The 18399-nt window shown below is 39.4% G+C and overlaps 1 protein-coding gene across 2 annotated transcripts in view; it reads right to left on the bottom strand.

The window, feature by feature from the left end:
- Positions 1–5246: 5246 nt before the first annotated feature.
- The window catches only part of ppp3ca (protein phosphatase 3, catalytic subunit, alpha isozyme), a 501801-nt gene continuing 488648 nt past the window's right edge, over positions 5247–18399 (bottom strand). Inside the window, exons 13-14 of one of the 2 annotated variants that reach the window (XM_041194273.1) lie at positions 8282–8329; positions 5247–6852 (exon numbers count right to left, since the gene is read on the bottom strand). In XM_041194273.1, coding sequence (XP_041050207.1) covers positions 6668–6852; positions 8282–8329 — 233 coding nt within the window. In that variant the 3' untranslated portion in view covers positions 5247–6667. The remainder of the gene's footprint in view (positions 6853–8281; positions 8330–18399) is intronic. The other variant, XM_041194271.1, reaches the window with a different exon arrangement.

The raw sequence follows: 18399 nt of genomic DNA, 5'->3' as shown, positions 1-18399 counted from the left end.
ATGGCACTGTCAGGCTGCCTCCTTTTGACTAGACTGCAGCCCAGCCTTGCACTAACTTAATGACTGCAAGTGTTTGGCCCAGTAAACCATGAACATCCCAACTACAGTGTTTTGGGTTGTCTGAAGCATGTTACATTTGTCCTGCAGCCATGCCCCCCTAATTGTTTCATCCTTCCTATCTTCCCACACTCCCTCTGTGATGGACAATTGGTCAATCAGACCAAATTAAATGTTGCACAAGCCCCACTGGATTCTTGCAAGAATGTGCACAATGAGCACAATTAGCATTTGACTCATGTTAACATCACTCAGCTGAGCCTTGATCTCCATATCTTCAGCCAGCAATCATTAGGCTGCTGCTTCAATTGGCCCAAAATTACAATAGTTGATTCCTCTCACATGCCCTCAGACCCCACCCTGGTGATTTTTTTCCAAAGTTATTTTTCCACAGCGTCATTGCAAATGTGGTACTGCTATGTTTCTACTTCAAGTCCAGCTTCTGGCTTCCTCCTCGATCCTTACCATGTTCAAGTTTCCATCCTTCTGATCATTGTCCTGCCTTCCCTTTTAACCCTGGAGCCCATCGTCATTGTTGTCAATATTCCTGTCCTCCACTGAACTGTTTTCTGTTGATGTCCCTGTGATCCATGTCAACCTCACCTCTCCCCATCTTGAGGCCATATGCACAGTACCTACAGGGACCACACCCATCCCACAAGAGACCATCGACTACTCTCTCCTTTAATTGCCAGTTCCTGATTTACAGGCTGCTGATGCATTCCCTGACTGTGACTGTACCATTTGCTTCAGATACCAAGCCACCAACACCAGGACCCAAATGTGTGAAGGACTGACCATGCCCTGAACAACATGCTGTGCACAACCGACACTGCACAGACAGGCCCACCCCCTCCCTGGACTGGGACCAAGGCATGGTCTGCACAGCTCAGGATGCCTTGACATTCAGCCCCCGACAATGTGGACTGCATAGCCTAGAACTAATTCACACTTTTTCCCCTCTTCCCTTAAACCATCCTCCCCCCGAGTCATGTGTTTGTGCCCTTGCCTAGCAGCATCTTCTCTTGGCTGAAGCCACTTTTCCCCCTTCCCCAAGCAAGCCCTACCCCTGGAGCATTGAAAGGCCACCCCCACCTTATTGCTGGTCTGGTAGGTAGAGACCTGCTCGTGAGCCCCCCTAAAAGTGATGTGGTGCTGCCTGCGAGGACTGCCCGAAGCAAGGTAGGCAAACAAGCCTTGAAGTCCCGAGCGAAATGCAGGTCGCCAGGTGCACATCGCTTATATACAGTTGTGAAACATGTCAGCATACAATCATACTGACAAGCCCAGATGATTCAGTGTAGGGAGATGATTCTGGTGAGCAGGGCTTATAATGAGATGCTAAAGTATTGAAATTAGATTCCTGACGTGCAGCGGTGGGAACTGTGCCCACCATTGACGGGTGGAGCAGACGATCACAAACTAGCTTCATTACAGTGTGAAACTGATTTTTGGCCTTCTTGCCAAATTGAGCCCCCGCCCCCCGCAAGCCCATCATGATGTCTGACATCAACAATGATGCTTACGTGTGAGATGTAAGCTGTGGGTAAGTGAGAGTTAATGTGTGAATATGAGGTGAAGGAGGTTTAGTTACATGCTGCACTGATTATAGGAAAATGACTAGTAGTGTGGAGGAGGATTATTGCGAACACTGTCAGTATTGTAATGAACCTGTGAGTGGTGCAGCTGTGATTAGTAAATATAGTTGAATTTTCCCACAGGCGTTGGGAACCCAACATTGGGAGCACTTCTGAGTCTGGAGCCCGCCAGCTTAACTTTGAAAGGTGACCAACTACTAGTCTGTTTCTGCATTTGCCATCCAATTCGGGACAGTGCCTCACAGATGCAGGAGCACCAGTTGGCAGCCCCACTGGGAAAGGTGAATGCTGCTCAGGCAAATAGAGAACGAGTGTGTGCTACAAGACGGAGGTGCTCACCCAAAGGTAAAAACAACATCCTTTGAATATTGGGCAGAACTATCTTGGGGATGGGGCTGCAGAGGAAACGGCTCCAAATGCCTATGGATGTGTTCATTACAAGCTTTATGATTATTTTTAAATTAATCTGCAACAATAGATAATGATGCTCTGAGCCCCTGTTGCGAAATCACCTCCGATGTGTTGCCAGGCTCCAGCCACAGCAGGGGACCCCCATGTGTCATTGGAAAAGTTTCAGTGCATTGACAGAATAGGGGCTAATTGCCCTTTCAAATATTTTATCTGGCTACACCGCTACAGGGTGGGTAGCTGTTGCTGTTGGGAGCCACCTCTGCAAAAAGCAAATGGTGGTGGGAACACAAAGGGAACTGCCTAACACATTTCTTTATCAATATCTATGCACCCTCCATCCACCTCCAAACAGCCACCTCCAAAGTACTGGTAAAATTTCTGCGCATGAGAATTGTCGGCTTACCTGAATAATTCTAATTAGATTCTTGATTTTTTTTCTGGAATTGCAGCCATGTTTGAGTTGCAGTGCTTCTGGCATGGCCAGTCTCAGCGATCTCTTTCCATTGTCTCCTCAACTTCTTTACCATCTGGGTAAAAGGATGTCCCTCCACCTCCTCTCCACTTCCAGCAACAAGGCATTCAGTGCAACATTAGGGAACATTGGGATCCATTCGATCCTTCCTTCAGCCATTTTCTCAGCAAGTTGATCCTTGTTCTTTGCAGCCAGAATGCGCCTCCCTTTTAAGAGTTTACGGCAGCATAAATATTGCATACTGCACTGCTTGCATTGACCTTAACTGGTATGGGTGTATGTCCATTTTCGGGAATGATCCAATTTCTAGGGCAAAGTGTTGACTTAGTTATGACATAGAACAAGCAAAGACAATCATATGTAATTGCTGTAAAATTACACAGTTTCTACTCTCTAGATTGTTCAGTGTCCATGCATGACTTCTGCTGTCAGCACAAGTGAAAAAGTATTCAGGCTATACGCCAATGTAAGAAATTTGAATTTCTAGTTTGGTAGTGTATTGTGTATGATAACTATTCAAGTTGAATATAAATACCCGGTAGTAAGCAAACACAAATAAAAATAAAGAAATTCCTGGATTTATCTATATGCAAAACAGACATAATCAAAAATATTACATAATATGAATTGTTAACAACAGTAAAGGAATTTCCCATTAAACTATACAACATGGATGTGACTTTCTGAGTAGCTGGCAATATAAAACATATCGTTGCCTGTGCATCATTTCAACCCAAACTTGTGAATACCACTGCAGGTATAGATATGCGTACTTTTTTCATTGTTACAGTTCAAGGTCCATGGGTAGTTATAGTGCACACCTGAATTCATATAGAGTGTTATTGTGTGCTGCAGTGTTTCCTTTCAGATGGAGTCCCATTTGAAATGAGGTTGGGAACTTTTTGGCTAAATTCGGATTGGGCATAAGTCCACTATACTAAATTTAGGACCTGGCAAAAGAGAAAAAACATGAATTTCTGGTGTGGGAAATGGAACAAATTAACCTGACACAAGACTAGATGCTTCTGTAAGTTTCGATTAAAGTTGATTATTAGGGTTGTGTAGCAGTTTATTTTACTTTGCATTATGGTTTTGCTCTACCTGATCTTGCAGCAACATAACATGAATGAAAAGTTAGAAAACATACTATGCCTCAGAAAAGACATTTTAGCATTTGTTAACAAAATGCTTTTTTATTTGAGAATGCCAGCCTCAAGACTACTTTAAAAGTGTTTTAAAACAAAAACAGTTACGATGAATTACAAATAGCTTGCACTGTTAAACGCTCAAAATGAATCATTAGAGTTTAGTAAAATAATGCAAGTCAGAATTTGTTTTCAAACTTGACATGGCATAGAGATGATGAAACTCTAAAAGATGAATCATCATTTCCAAAATAGCACAGACCCATTTAGGAGATGAAATGGAATGCTGCTTTTCCTGTATAAAAATGACTTCTCTTCATTACAATATACTTTATTGTGTAAAAATTCAGTTGATTAATATCCAGTTTTAAGATCATGGTCTTCCATTTCATTTTGACTTTGTCAAGTTTTCTGTCCTCCCTCAGGCAATCTGTTAATAGTTATGTACAAAATCAAAATACTCGCAAGGTTACAGCTGAAGCTGATACAGAAAGCACTTTTCTTTAATGAGTGGAAACCTGAAGGATTACCGAAGATTCAATTTAATGTATGATTTTCTTTATGACAAATACTAATTCACTATTAATAGGTTATGTGGTAATAGTTTTCTATTCCATATATCTACAACTGGTGAAAATACTTTTCCTCTGAACCCTTTCAGTGGACCATTGTCCTTTTAAAGGAAGAGTGCCCAAAATAGGACACAAAATTTAGAATACAGTCTTAGCAAAGTTAATGAATTGTTTCAATTAATAACCAAAGTAGACATGAGATGTATCCTGCGCTTATTAATCTTGTAAATAGCAATCTCACGTTTGCTAGATAATTTCAGAAAATTGTTAACAATCACACAAATCCATTCTCTTGTGTTAAAAGAACCTAATAATTTTTTTTGGTATTAAATATTTCAATTCCCAAACTATGATATAATAATGATTGATATTTGTGTATTAAGGTCATTCTGCACCAGTTTTGGGGCATGGCAATGTTAAATATCAAAACAATTAATATAGATAAAACCACAAAGCAGTGCTTGCACCAACAGAATCAACTTCACAGATAAAATGTTAAATATTCAAAATGAAAATGGAGTGAGCATTTGAGAAGTTTCACACTGTTATAAGAATTAAGTACAACACTGTTATTGTCTTTGGACTGAGTTCAAATTATAGTGCTGCAGCCTGTAGTTGGGTATGAATTTAAAATAATACATAATGCAAGCACCTTGCAAAGTTACAAAACTTAGTGACATAAACTCTCAAGTTAAAAGCATCTTGTCACTTATGATTTCTTATTCATAGGAAACAATGCTGGCATTGCCCTCCAAGTAGGAATTGCAAGTTTAACAACTTGCTCTTTTGGTGTTCTGGAATGGAATTGTGTGATTACTGAAGTTTTCCAATGACAGTTTGAGAGTTCTATGATATTCTAACATGCAGTGAGTTTAATGGTAATGTTATATAGGGCAATGTTTACTTTTGTAGTCATAATTACCTACTTACTGTTCTAACAGTTAGTAACATTTTATTTATGACTTTACAAAACAGTATCTCAAGAAATTGATGGGTTCATGCACATTTTATTGAATAGTAAAAAAGTGTTTCTGAGTTTCCAGAGGGCATGCTTACAATGTTGGTGTTTCAAATAACAAGTTAAATATGAAGCCTCAGTTCCAGATGAGAAAATTACAAGAGGAATTACAAGATCATATCCATGAAAATCTTCAAAAAGTTTTCATGCTTTGACAAAACAAGAGTCAACAGAGTGGAAGAAAATGGATAATATGCAAAATTTAACTTTGTGAGGCACCACACTGTGCCTTAATTAATTTAATAGTTTTGATACCCATGCTATCATGCATTGGCAGCCAAACATGTTGCTTTGGACTAGTCAACGTTTCACTGAATATGCTCATTCGTGCTATCAGCCACTCCTTTACATACAGAGAACTTAAAAAATACAAATAATTTTAACTGTCAAATTAACTGCAATGTTTGTACATCAATTGCAATAACTCAAAAGCTTTACCAATTCTGCAGAGAGAAAGCAAGTAAGAATACAACACAGCCAGATTTTTTAAACACAGCACAAATATAGCTCCACATATTGTTAAGGAACTTAACCACATGCATAGATACATTCTATAGATGCTGTACAAATCCTAATTCTGGCACTATAGTGGTGCACGTTAATTACTTTACAAAAAATACTGTGCCATTTGTAACTGTTCATTACAGGCAAGTGACAAGCAAAACCTAGTTATTTTATGTCAGAACTTAGCAACAAAAAGATAAATACCAATAATTTAATTTCCAGTTACAAGCAACATGATCGGATAGTAGATTACCATCAAACAGACCTGATAGCATCCAAATACGCAGAAATTGGGCAGGGAGTCTTTATACAAAACAGAATTATCTGGTATTTGGCATTTAAAACATTTTGCAACTTCAAATTTGATTTTCTAAGACTTATATAATTGCAGAATTTCAATACTAGTAGCAAAACTTTAATTTTAAATTAAGTTATATTAATCATATAACTATATTTATGCATGAAACATTTTTACTTTTAACAGTTTTGAAATGTTTGGTGCTACTTCGCAAATGCACCATTGGATGTATCAATGTGAAACAATTTATCCAAGTTTACAAGAGACCTTTGTAAATGTCTATCCTTGCTTTCATTAGGGAAAACAAGTAAACAACTGAACAGCCTCAGATCACGCTTTAATACATAACCTGCATTGAGTCTCACCTTGTCTATAAGCACTGATGGCAGTCCCTCTAAACAAGATGGCCAAGGGTTCCAGCTTTCTATCACTAATTTTCTGTGTGGAAGTTATGGGGTTTGTGTTTTCTTTTATAAATTTATTCAAACTCTTTGCTTCCGAATGAGCAGTACATTGTCTTGGATATGAGAGGCTGGAACACCAAACAGTTGACACAGTAGAACTGCAGAACTGTCGAAGTCTTAAAAGTAGGTCACTGGATGTTGCTGTTGTCATCTGTCCCATTAGACTCAGACACATTCATTTTCCCAGTGGAATGAACGCTGCCAGTATTGGGTACTGCATCTCTTCGAGGAGGCATCCTCTCATTGATACGGTCCAGGCCTTTTGCTTCTTCAAAACTACTGATTTTATGCTGAGGTGTAAATCCCCGGATGGCTAGAATTGGATTATTGTTTTGTGTAGGTTAAGAAATAGAAAAGGAAAAACAAACAATTAACCTGTTGATTATATTATTTTGGGCATATGTATGTTAAGAAACATAAAAGTCTTGTCTGATCAGTATTTAGTTTCACTTCCTGTAGCAAATTTGGGATTGAATTTCTGAGGAGGGTTTTCCTGATTGCCATAGAAAGGCATTTTCTCTAGGGTTTTTGCAGATCTTCCACTGATATTACAGTGGATATTTAACACAACCCTTGTGGAAATTCAACCGCTAAATCTACATAGAATTTTAGCTGCATTTATCTTACATTTTGTTTTGCAACTCAGCAACGATCATTTTAATTTTTGTAATTGTTCCAGTGATTTACAACATATTTGTTTTCTAAGCAGATTTTAACAATGGATTTCCTTTACTAAATACCATCAGCTGAAGACTTTTCCTTGGACAGATATTTTATTTCCAGCTATCTGTGATTATTTTTACATATGCATGTTAATAAGAGGTATAAAAACATCACATTGTGTTACTGTTATCTGCAGTGAAACTATAACATGAAAAGCTGACACAAACATACAAATACCTACTGTAGCAGAGATCACTCTTGCATACTTCTGTAACTTAGTAATGTTTTAGTTAGCAACTGGATGTAGACGCAAGTCCTATATATGGAAAATGACAAAACACTTTGTCTGTCCTGAGAACTTTCTTTTTAGGAAAAGGGATTTAGAAAAAAAAATTAGGATCATTGTAAAATAAAGAAAAAAATCTCATGGGGACAGGCAAAGGTTAATGTCATAAAACATGGAAAGTTACAAGATCTTTAAAAGGAAATTAAAATCAAAAGCCAACTCTTGCAACCTGCAAGAGTTTGAGGAGCACTTGCTGTTCCTTTGTACAACAAACATCACCAGTCACCAGACAACCACTTAGCCAACAGTTGTTGTTTTAGCTCTTGTGTATTGGAAACATATATTTAAAGAAGAACACTTGACTACCTGTACAAATTGTTCAGCTGTATTTCTCAGCACTATAGTGTTAAATTTAGAAGTAAACAAGAACAAACTGTGCAACTGCAGCTAAATAATGGAAAAGATCAAGACACAAAAATGATGAAATTTGTTAAAGCTGCAGTGTATGTTACAGTTATAACATGTAGCTCACTTTCTCCTTTCATAGGCGTAAATATGGCAAAGTGAAAACATTCCACTATCCTACTTTTTCAACAGGAGATTAGTTAGACTAAAGCTGTATTGGCAAGAAGCAAATACACCAACTCTTTTCTTTCCCATTGTGAACCTGGTTCTCCTGCATTAAGGAGCCTATTTACGCCCATGTCTCTTGAACCTGAAGAATGCATGTAAAATAAAACAACACCACTAAAGTCTATCACAACAAATACAGTGAGCAAATACCCCATATTACCTTCATGAGTTTCAACACCCTCAATGGCCTCAATAGCCTCAACAGTAGCTGAAGAGAAGAGAAGGGTTGCATGCAAAATGAATGAGAAAATTGAGTGGGTTTTCAGTGTAGTAAATATCCAACATGTTGAAAACAGGAAGCCCCACGAAGCACAGTGTGGGAGTGGCAGTTGCATATACAGTACACTCAAAATAAAGCATTAACATAGTTTCAACAAAAATATAGCCAAATTCTTGCGCATATAAAAGGATATGGAAAAAAAAATCAATGGGCATATTAAATGATATGAAAATTTAATTTATTATCACAAAATGGATACTTCAGACTTACATGGTATTATGAAGCAACACTATAAAATGACCTTTAGGCAGTTCATAGGGCAGAAGGGATGGTTGACAATAAATACAAAATGTAAAGTTCATTTGCATGTATGGAATATATATATACTGTAAAACCAGACGTTATTCAGATTCAGAACATATTTTCTCCCCTTGGTGTTTAAATAAATATAAACTTTGTACTGTAATCATGTTAGTTTTGGCTGATACATGTACACATGCACATTTTTTGAGGAAACACAATCCGGTTGGTTATCATGTGGAATGTTTGCAACTCAATCTTAGAGGTGAGTAATACTGAAAGTTGATATTTGAAAAATGAATACCAATTCTTATCTTTTGAAATCCCTATGAATTCTCCATATTCTGTAGAATTACTATCAATAGGTAAACTAATGCTAATCATTTTATCTTAAGTGTAATCATGCATTCCATCAAATATAAGCTCTGAGGCAGAACATCAATTTCATATTATACTGTATGATAATTAAAATTATCTACACCATGATAATAAACATGTTACATCATTTAAAAAGAATCACCCCCAATACCTTATTTAATCATTTTAGAAAAAGTATAAATGGAACACTAATCACATCTTCTGTCCTTATCATATTCCTACTTACATTAAAAGATATACTTGCAGTTAGAAAATAGCTTCCAGTGCCTGTTTGAGAAGCATATAGCACCAACACAATATTTTCCCTTCATGTTCACTTATCACTATCCTGTTTTGGTAATGAGATCAGTTGTGACTGCATGGCTGGAGATTTAATATTTCAACTATTTTTGTTTTATTTGTGCAATTAGATAGGGCTATCATGAAGGGAAAAACAATATTCAGCAGCTTTTATACTGTAGAAAGGACCGAGGTGCACCTTAATCATCGTGAAAGCTGCAGATGGCTAACAGAAGCAATAAGATACGAGTGTGATTCTGTTCATATGTTGTGAACATTAGTTTTGTTTGAAAATTTTCATATAATCATAAATAAAGCATTGGGTTTCTTCCATGTGGGCAGAGTTTCTGAATTTTCATCTCATCAGTAATTAATGTCATCCAATAAAACCTTTGCCATCCTTGCTGTTTACAAAGGATATGAGATTTGTAATGCAGTAAGAAAGGACACTGCTTTTAACAGTTTCCATTTATACTTCTAATCACTCGATTTGTGTGATGTAAAGTCAAAAGTTTTTGAACAGAATTTAATAAATATTTTCAGTTCCTGAAATTTGTGATCCAATGATCATGGCATCAGTTGAGTTCTATGGTTAGTACTTCGTCTTTGTTTAATTATGTAGATTCTAAATCTGGTTACCAAAGTTTTGTAATACAATAGAACAATTCTTCCTTAAAATAGATTTTTTAACCATGTACAGAAACAAATTTCAATGTATAACACACTAAGACACCTATTCTTCCATTTATAATATTATTTAGTATTCTATTTACTTGCTTTATCATCCTTCAGCTTAATTAATACAAAGAAATGTAGAAGCTAATAATATAGAACTTCTAGGACAAAATTTAATTGAACCATCAATATTTCTGCTGCTATTTACTACACAAGTATTATTTGCTACAAAAAATATCTAAAGATCATTAGGAGACAATTGTTGTTAGAAACTGTGGGCTGAATTTTTCTGTTCCTGTGGAGTAAGTCACATAAAGGTGGCAGTAGAGACTGAGTGTAGTGAGACCAAGTGCTTAAATCTAGGAATTTGGTAAGTGAAGGAATTCAGTGCAGTGATGGAGGAGATGCTGTTCTGGCCTTTTACAAGTGGCCCAAGAGAAGGAGCCAGGGAGAATGAGATCTGACTGCTGAAGCCTGAAGGCATTACGTCGGTAACCAGGTAGGTAATTGGTGAGTTTTAAGTTTTCTGCCTCTAAACTGGGTCAGTAGTTTAAACTGGTGCCAGAGATGTAAATATTATATTAAAATTATAGTGTAACTAGTTAGACTCCATAATATAGTCTGTGATATTCTAATCTTAAAACCTAATTAGTTAATTGCAAACAAAATATAGATGGCAGAGCAGGTGATATGTTGCAGTTGTGTATGAGGGAGAAGGTGGACACCAGTGTGACCCAGGGCAACCACATCTGCAGTAAATGTCTCAAGAACTTTGGCTCCAATTTGATGAACTGGAGTCTGAGCTTTGGACACTGTGATGCATCAAGGAAGAGGAAAGTTCCCTGGATATACTGTTCCGGGAAGTAGTCACACCCATTGGGCGAGGTACTTAAGATTTGGCCCTGGGTCAGGGACAGGAGGATGTGAGTACAAATAAGGCGGATATAGGATCCAAAAGCTAGCAATGGAGGAGCTTCAGCCGTTGCAATTAACCAACAGGTTTGAGGTTCTTGCAGCTTGTGTGGACGAGAGCAGGAACTGCAGGGAGGATGAGCAAGCAGCTGACAGCAACATGGTGCATGGGGCATTCAAGTAGGAGGTGCAAAAGGGAATGTAGTTATAGTAGGGGACACAATAGTTAGGGGGTTAGACACTGTTCCTCTTTATCCACCCTGCTTGTTACATCATCAAAGAACCTAATAAATTTGTCAATCATGATTTCCCTTTCACAAAATCATATTTACTCTGATTGAGAAAATCATAATACAATGTCCCGCTACTACCTCCTAAATAATGGTTTCTAGCATGTTCCCAATGACAGATGTTAGACTAACTGGCCTATAGTTTCCTGCATTCTATCTCTCTCCTTTCTTGAACAGAGGTGTTATATTTGCAGCTTTCCAATCCACTGGGACATTTCCATAATCTAAGGAATTTTGGAAGATTACAACCAATGCATCCACTATCTCCGCAGCCACTTCTTTTAAGACCCTAGGATGCAACCCATCAGGTCAAGGGGGCTTGTCAGCCTTTAGTCCCATTAGTTTTCCAAGTGCTTTATCTCTAGTGATCATGGTTATTTTAAGTTCTGCTCTCTCTTTTGTCTCTTTTCTACTATCCTTGGGATACTTTCAGTGTCTTTTACTGTGAAGGGAGATACAAAATATTTGCTCAATTCTCTGTCATTTCCTTGTTTCCCATTATGAACTCCACAGTCACCCAACACTCACTGTCACTCCTCTTTTCCTTTTTATATACTTGCAGAGGCTTTTACTATATGCTTTTTTATGTTTCTTATTTAAATGGAGAAAGTGCTGAATGCTGCAATACAGAGATATCTGGGTATCCTTGTACATGAAGCATAAACAGTTAGCATGAAGGTACAGCAAGTAATTAGGCAGAAAAATGAAATGTTGGTCTTTATTGTAATGGGAATGGGATATAGTACAAAAGTTGGGAAGTCTTGCAATAACTGCACAGGATATTGACGAGACTATACCTGGTGTACTGTGTACCGTTTTGATTTCCTTACTTAGGAAGGAAATAATTACATTCCAGCAGCTCAGAGAAGTTTCACTAGGCTGATTCCTGGGGTGAAAGGGTTGTCTTATGAGGACAGATTGACCAGGTTGGGCTTATACTGACTGGAGTTTAGAAGAATGAGAGATGTTCCTATTCCAAGGTATACGACTCTGAATGGACTTGACAGCATAAATGCTGAGAGGCTGTTTCCTCTCATGGGGAATCTAGAACTAGGGGGCACAGTTTAAAAATAAGGGGTGTCCCACTTAAGACAGAGATGAGGAGGAATTTCTTCTCCCAAAGGATCATCAGTCTTTGGAATTCACTTGCACAAACAGCAGCGGAGGATAGGTTATTGAATGTATGCAAGGCTGAGTTAAACAAATTTTTGATTGACAAAGGAGTCAAGGATTATGTGGTACAGGTTGGAAAGTGGAGCTAAGGTCAGAATCAGATCAGCCAAGATCTTGTTGAATGGCAGAACATGATCGATGGGCCAAATTGCCCATATGATCTCAGTTAGATGGAGTTGGAGCTGAGAGGTGCAGGAAAATAGAAGGGGGAAGGTATTGTCAGGTGGTTTCCCAACGCATTCCCACCTCCTGGAACTTTCCAAGTGGGTGGGACTAGGGCCAGCTATTCACTCCAAGGAGGTAGGCAACCTATTAGTAGAATTAAGGAATAAAAGCAAAAAATGCTGGATTTACTCAGCAAGTCAGGCAGCATCTGTGGAGAGAGAAATAGAGCTAACTTTTCAGGTCCATGAACTATCAGCAGAACTGGGAAAAGTTAGAAAAATAATAGGTTTTATGCAAGCAAAGTGGTGGGGGGAGGGGAGGTGGGAAGAAAACAAAAGAGAATGTCTGTGATAGGGTATAAGACTGGAAACATTACATGACAAAAGAGTTCTTTGCCCAAACAAGGTGCCAGGACTCAACTGAGAAGAATTTTTTCATGCTAACTTTGCAAGCTTTTCACCATTCTGCTGTTTTTTTAACTTATTTTTAATTCACTTTAGCACAGCACTGCCAGCACATGTTATGTTGCTGGCTGTAGAGCCTTCTACAGCTCTCTTTCAGCTGCCCTGTGGATGCTGAGCTCTGAGACTGCCATCTATCTAAAATGTAAGTACGGCTTTTTTGTAATTTTGCTCACCCGTCTTTGTGAGCCGACCAGGTTCCTTCACTCTGCATCATTCAGAGTCTTGCATTGGACCTCCACAACCTCTGGTGGATTCCTCAATTTCCAAGTCTGTAGTGAAGCTTTTTCAACTATTTCTTTAATTTTTCTTCTTAGGCACACGTCTCTCTGGTCAGGCTCCAGCTGCTTTTAGTTTTTCATGTCTTGGGAATCTGTCTGGGTTCATCATTTAAATGCCACCTTTCATACCACCGCTGATCACCATGTTGTGTTGTGGGTTCATTTGATGTCTCCTTGATGAGGTCTTGAGACTTGTATGTTTAAACGTGAACCATTTATTGGTAATCCTTAACTATGTACATATTCCAGTTACAGCCATGCATGGTGCTGCTCCCATGCAGGTAGGTTCCTTCTGAATTGTTCTGAGTCTATTACCATGTGACTCAATACATCATATTGTGAGCAGTGCTATTTTCCAGTCCCACGTTAATCCTTGCTCTGCCGAGCACCTTTACATTACAATGGCATGCAGGCACCTACAATACTCCCCTTCCCTTGGCAACTTTCTATGCAAGCACAGGAGATGCTACACCTGCCCTTTATCTCCTCTCTTCCCACTGTCCAAGGCCCCAAACATTCCTTTCAGCTGAGGCAATGATTTACTTATATTTTTTCAAATTTAGTATACTCTATTTGCTGCTCAAAATGCAGTCTGTTCTACAATGGAGATACCAAACACAGATTGGGTAACAGCTTTGTGGAACAACTCCGTTCAACCTGCAAGCATGACCCCAAGCTTTTGTGGTCTGCCAGGCAAAGCAGCAGCCAGAAAAGGCACGCAAAGAAATTTTAACATTTAAAGACTCCTTAAAGAATCAATATGTAACCATGGAAAAACATGAGGCGCTAAAAAGGACATTGAATATTACTTTACACAAAGCCGCACTGGAACTATCAGCAGCAATGAAACAATGCACTGAAGCCCAGAGTGAGTTGGCAAGAGTCAACAAGAAAATAAACATTTGAAAGAACAGCTGATTGTCCTTCATGATCAAATGCATAAGGAATGTATAACCATTCAGCAACATGAAGAAATGAAGACCATCTTCAACAGCAGAATGGAAGAACAGCAGAAGTCTATTACCATGTGACTCTATACATCATATTGTAAGCAGTGCTATTTTCCAGTCCCACATTAATCCTTGCTCTGCCGAGCACCTTTACATTACAATGGCATGCAGGCACCTACAATACTCCCCTTCCCTTAGCAACTTTCTATGCAAGGAGATGCTACACCTGCCCTTTATCTCCTCTCCTCCCACCGCCCAAGGCCCCAAACAATCTTAGAACAGCAGAATGCCATTGTAATGTAAAGGTGCTCGGCAGAGCAAGGATTGATGTGGGACTGGAAAATAGCACTGCTCACAATATGATGTATAGAGTCACATGGTAATAGACTTACGAAGAGAAGCAATATGAATTTAATGTTACTCTGAGCAAACTGAAGAACCAATTGTCAGAGAAGACTCAGCAATGTTCCATATTCCAGAAGGAAGCCAATAGCGACAAGAAAAAGATTGAAGAACTGAAGAACCAGCTGAATGAAAAAGAAGAGGCAGTAAATGGAAAAGCCCTAAAACTTTCCCAAGCTGCAAGCAGATAATGAAGCCATGAGTAGCTCAATCACAGAACTGAAACAAGACAAGACTTCACCGGAGACAGGCATAGCAGTGAAACCAAAATGAAGGACAAAGTACTGCTGCAAACAGAGAAAGCTGACAGAAATAAGATCAGAAAATGTAAATCTGACACTGAAGCACAAGGAGCTAGAAGAAGACAATGCACTGGATGCCTCAACCTTACTGAGAATCTTTGAGTTATTGAAAAATAAAATGGTTGAAATTGTGAAACAAGTGGAAATGAAGGTTCCATTTACAAAATGTCAATGTCCAGCAAGAACATGGCAGACACCATGAAAGAAGAAAATTCGAGACCACTCTAGAACAAACAGAGTACACATTCCCTTTGGAAGGAACAGGACAAAGCTACAGTGCTTGAAAAAAGCTGACGTTGTTAGTAAAGTGAAAAGCAACTTCAAGGAGTGCAAAAAGCAAGTCAAATGGAGGTAACCAAGTACCAGAAACACAGAGGGCTACTACCTTTCCTCCAAACATGATAGGTTGAGATGTGGAAGAACTGTCAAGCCTCAGGACCATCTGAATTTATAAAGTCAGAGACTTGAGGTGGGGAGAAGGGATAGCAAGTAAAGATTATATTGTAAATAGCTATACGCTGTCAGAAGGGAGGAAAGTTGTCTTTTGAGAAGGGGGATGTTGTATATGTCTGCATGTCATTGTAATGTAAAGGTGCTCGACAGAGCATGGGTTAACATAGGACTGGAGAACAGCACTGCTGACAGTATGATGTACGGAGTCATAAGGTAATAGACTCAGAACAGTCCAGAAGGAACCTTCTCGCATTGGGGCAGCACCATGCATGGCAGTAACTGGGATATGTACATAGTTGAGGATTACCAATAAATGGTTCATCTTTAAACATACAAGCCTCAAGATCTCATCAATGAGACACCAAACAAACCAATAACACAACAGGGAGGGGGTGTAGGGAGTGACTGAGGAGTGGACCAGGGGTCATGGAAAACTTCATCAACTTTGCTTCCTATTTCCATCCTTCTCTCACTTTCATATGGACGATCTCTGAATCTTCCCTTCCCTTCTTCAACTTTTCTTTCTCCATTTCTGGAGACTGGCTATTGACAAATATTCATTATAAGCCCACTGGCTCCCACAGTTACCTTGACTTCAACTCCTCACATGTTGCTTCATTTAAGGACTCTATTCCATACTCCTAGCTCCTCCATTTCCATCACAACCATTCTAATGAGCAACCTTCCACATCCATGCTTCTGATTTCTCTTCCTTTTTCCCCCATCAGGGATTGGTCCTTGACTGTGTCTGACCTATTTTCTGCCATTCTGCTCTCTCCCCCTTCCCCTCCCTCCCAGGACTATGTTAGATCTTATCCTCACCTTCCAAACCACCAGCCTCCATATTCAATGGATCATCCTCCAACATTTCCACCATGCCCAGCGTGATGCCACCAGCAAACATATCCTTCCCTTCCCTTTCCTTTCAGCATTCCAAAGGGACTATTCATCTGTGAGACCTTCTTCCACTAGTCAATCATCCCAAAACCCCTTCCCATGGCACCTTTTTACACACACACAGGAGATTAAACACCTGCATTTTACTTCATACTCTCTCCTCACTGCCCAAGGCCCCAAACATTCCTTCCAAGTGAAACAGTGATTTATGCATATTCCTTTCAATATGGTATGCTATTTGCTGCTCACAACGCAGTCTGCTCTACATCAGGAGCGCAAATGCAAATTAGGCGACTGTTTTGTGAAACACCTCTGTTCAGTTTGAGTGAGACCCTGATTGCCTGTCATTCTAATTCCCCTCCTTGCTCTCACACTGACTTTTCTGTCCTCAGCCTACTGCAGTATCCCAATGAAGCTCAAGGCAAGCTCAAAGAACACCACCTCATCTTTCGATCAGGCACTTTGCAGCCTTCCCGACCTAACAATAAATTCAACGATTTCAGACAGTAATCTCTGCTTCCATTTTTTTTTTTCTTTGAATGTTTCTGTTTTAATCTTGTTTTTCCCTGTTTTGCTATCAGAAGGCAGCTGTTCAGCTGCCATTCAAATCTCCTCTGGACACAACTTTTGTTTCTTTACTTGTCCCATTACCATCCCATGGATCCATAGAAAAGTTGCGGTGCAGAAAAAGGCCATTCAGGCCATCTTGTCTGCGCCAGCCAAAAAGAGAAAAAAGAAACTAGCCGCTTAATTTAATCCCACTTTCCAGCACCTGGTCCATAGCCTTGCAGGTTACGGCACTTCTGATGCAGATCCAGGTACCTTTTAAATGAGTTGAGCATTTCAGCCTCAACCACCAACATAGGCAGTAAATTCCAGATGCCCACCGCCCTCTGGGTGAAAAAGAGATTAAATTGATAGTGAAACTTTTTAATAAAGGAGGAAAAAACTTTTTAAACATGTCCCATCATGCGACAGTGTCACATGAGCTGGGATGTTTGTGAATTGCGCAAAATTTTATTAATTATTTTATAAAACATTCAGGAAACCTCATCCCACCCGTGGATGAGGTTTCCAGAAAAACACGAAGGCCGCTTGGGCTCTTCGCCTGCCTGAGAAACTTAAGGTTGGACGGGAAGCATTGCTAACAAGTTTAATTGTTTTTTTTAATGGCCTTAATAGACCGTTGACAGTTCAGCTGGAGGTGGCTATGCACCCCCCAAACGAAATATCTAAATGACGTGCGATTATGTCGGGACACACGTCCGACATCATCGTGCATCATTTTGTGCGTTAGCATGTCGGGCCCACCCCTGCATACCGACGGCAATATTCTAGCCCTCATGTCCCCTCTAGTCCTTCTACCAATCACCTTACATCCATGCCCCCGTAATTGACGCCTCAGCTGAAGGAAACAAGTCTTTCCTGTCTACCCTATCTAGGCCCCTCAATTTTGTACACCTCAATTAAGTCAGCCCCTTAGCCAGCTCTGTTCTAAGGAAAATAACCCCAGCCTATCCAAACTTTCCTCATTGCTGCAATTTTAAAGCCCTGGCAACTTTCTTGTAAATCTTCTCTGCACTCTCTCCATAGCAATTCTGTCCTTCTTGTAATGTGGTGACCAGAACTGTACACAAAATTCCAGCTGTGCCTTAACCAGCATTTTATAGTTTCATCATTACATTCTTGCTTTTGTATTCAATATTTCACCCAATAAAGGTAAACATTCTATATGTTTTCTTGACCACCTGTCCTGCCGCTTTCAAGGACCTGTGGACATGCATTCCAAGGTCTCTCACTTCCTCAATCCCTCTCAATAACTTCCCTTTTATTGAGTATTCCCTTGTTTTGTTTGCCCTCCCCAAATACATTACCTCGCACTTTTTCAGACTGAATTCCATTTGCAACTTCTCCGTCCACTCAGCGAAACCATTGAGATCATTCTGGGGCCGACAGCTATCCTCTTCACTATCAGCTACATGGCCAATTTTTGTGTCATCTGCAAATTTCCCAATCGTGCCTCCCACATTTAAGTCTTAATAATATATACAACAAACACCAAGGGCCCCAACCGTGTGCCCTGTGGAACACCACTGTAAGCCATTTTCCATTCGCAAAAACATCCATCAACCATTACCCT

Source organism: Carcharodon carcharias, chromosome 8, assembly GCF_017639515.1.
Source record: "Carcharodon carcharias isolate sCarCar2 chromosome 8, sCarCar2.pri, whole genome shotgun sequence".
In the NCBI taxonomy this organism is placed as follows: Eukaryota; Metazoa; Chordata; class Chondrichthyes; order Lamniformes; family Lamnidae; genus Carcharodon; species Carcharodon carcharias.
The sequence above is the reverse complement of the archived record's forward strand: the minus strand, read 5'-3'. Positions and strand labels throughout refer to the sequence as shown.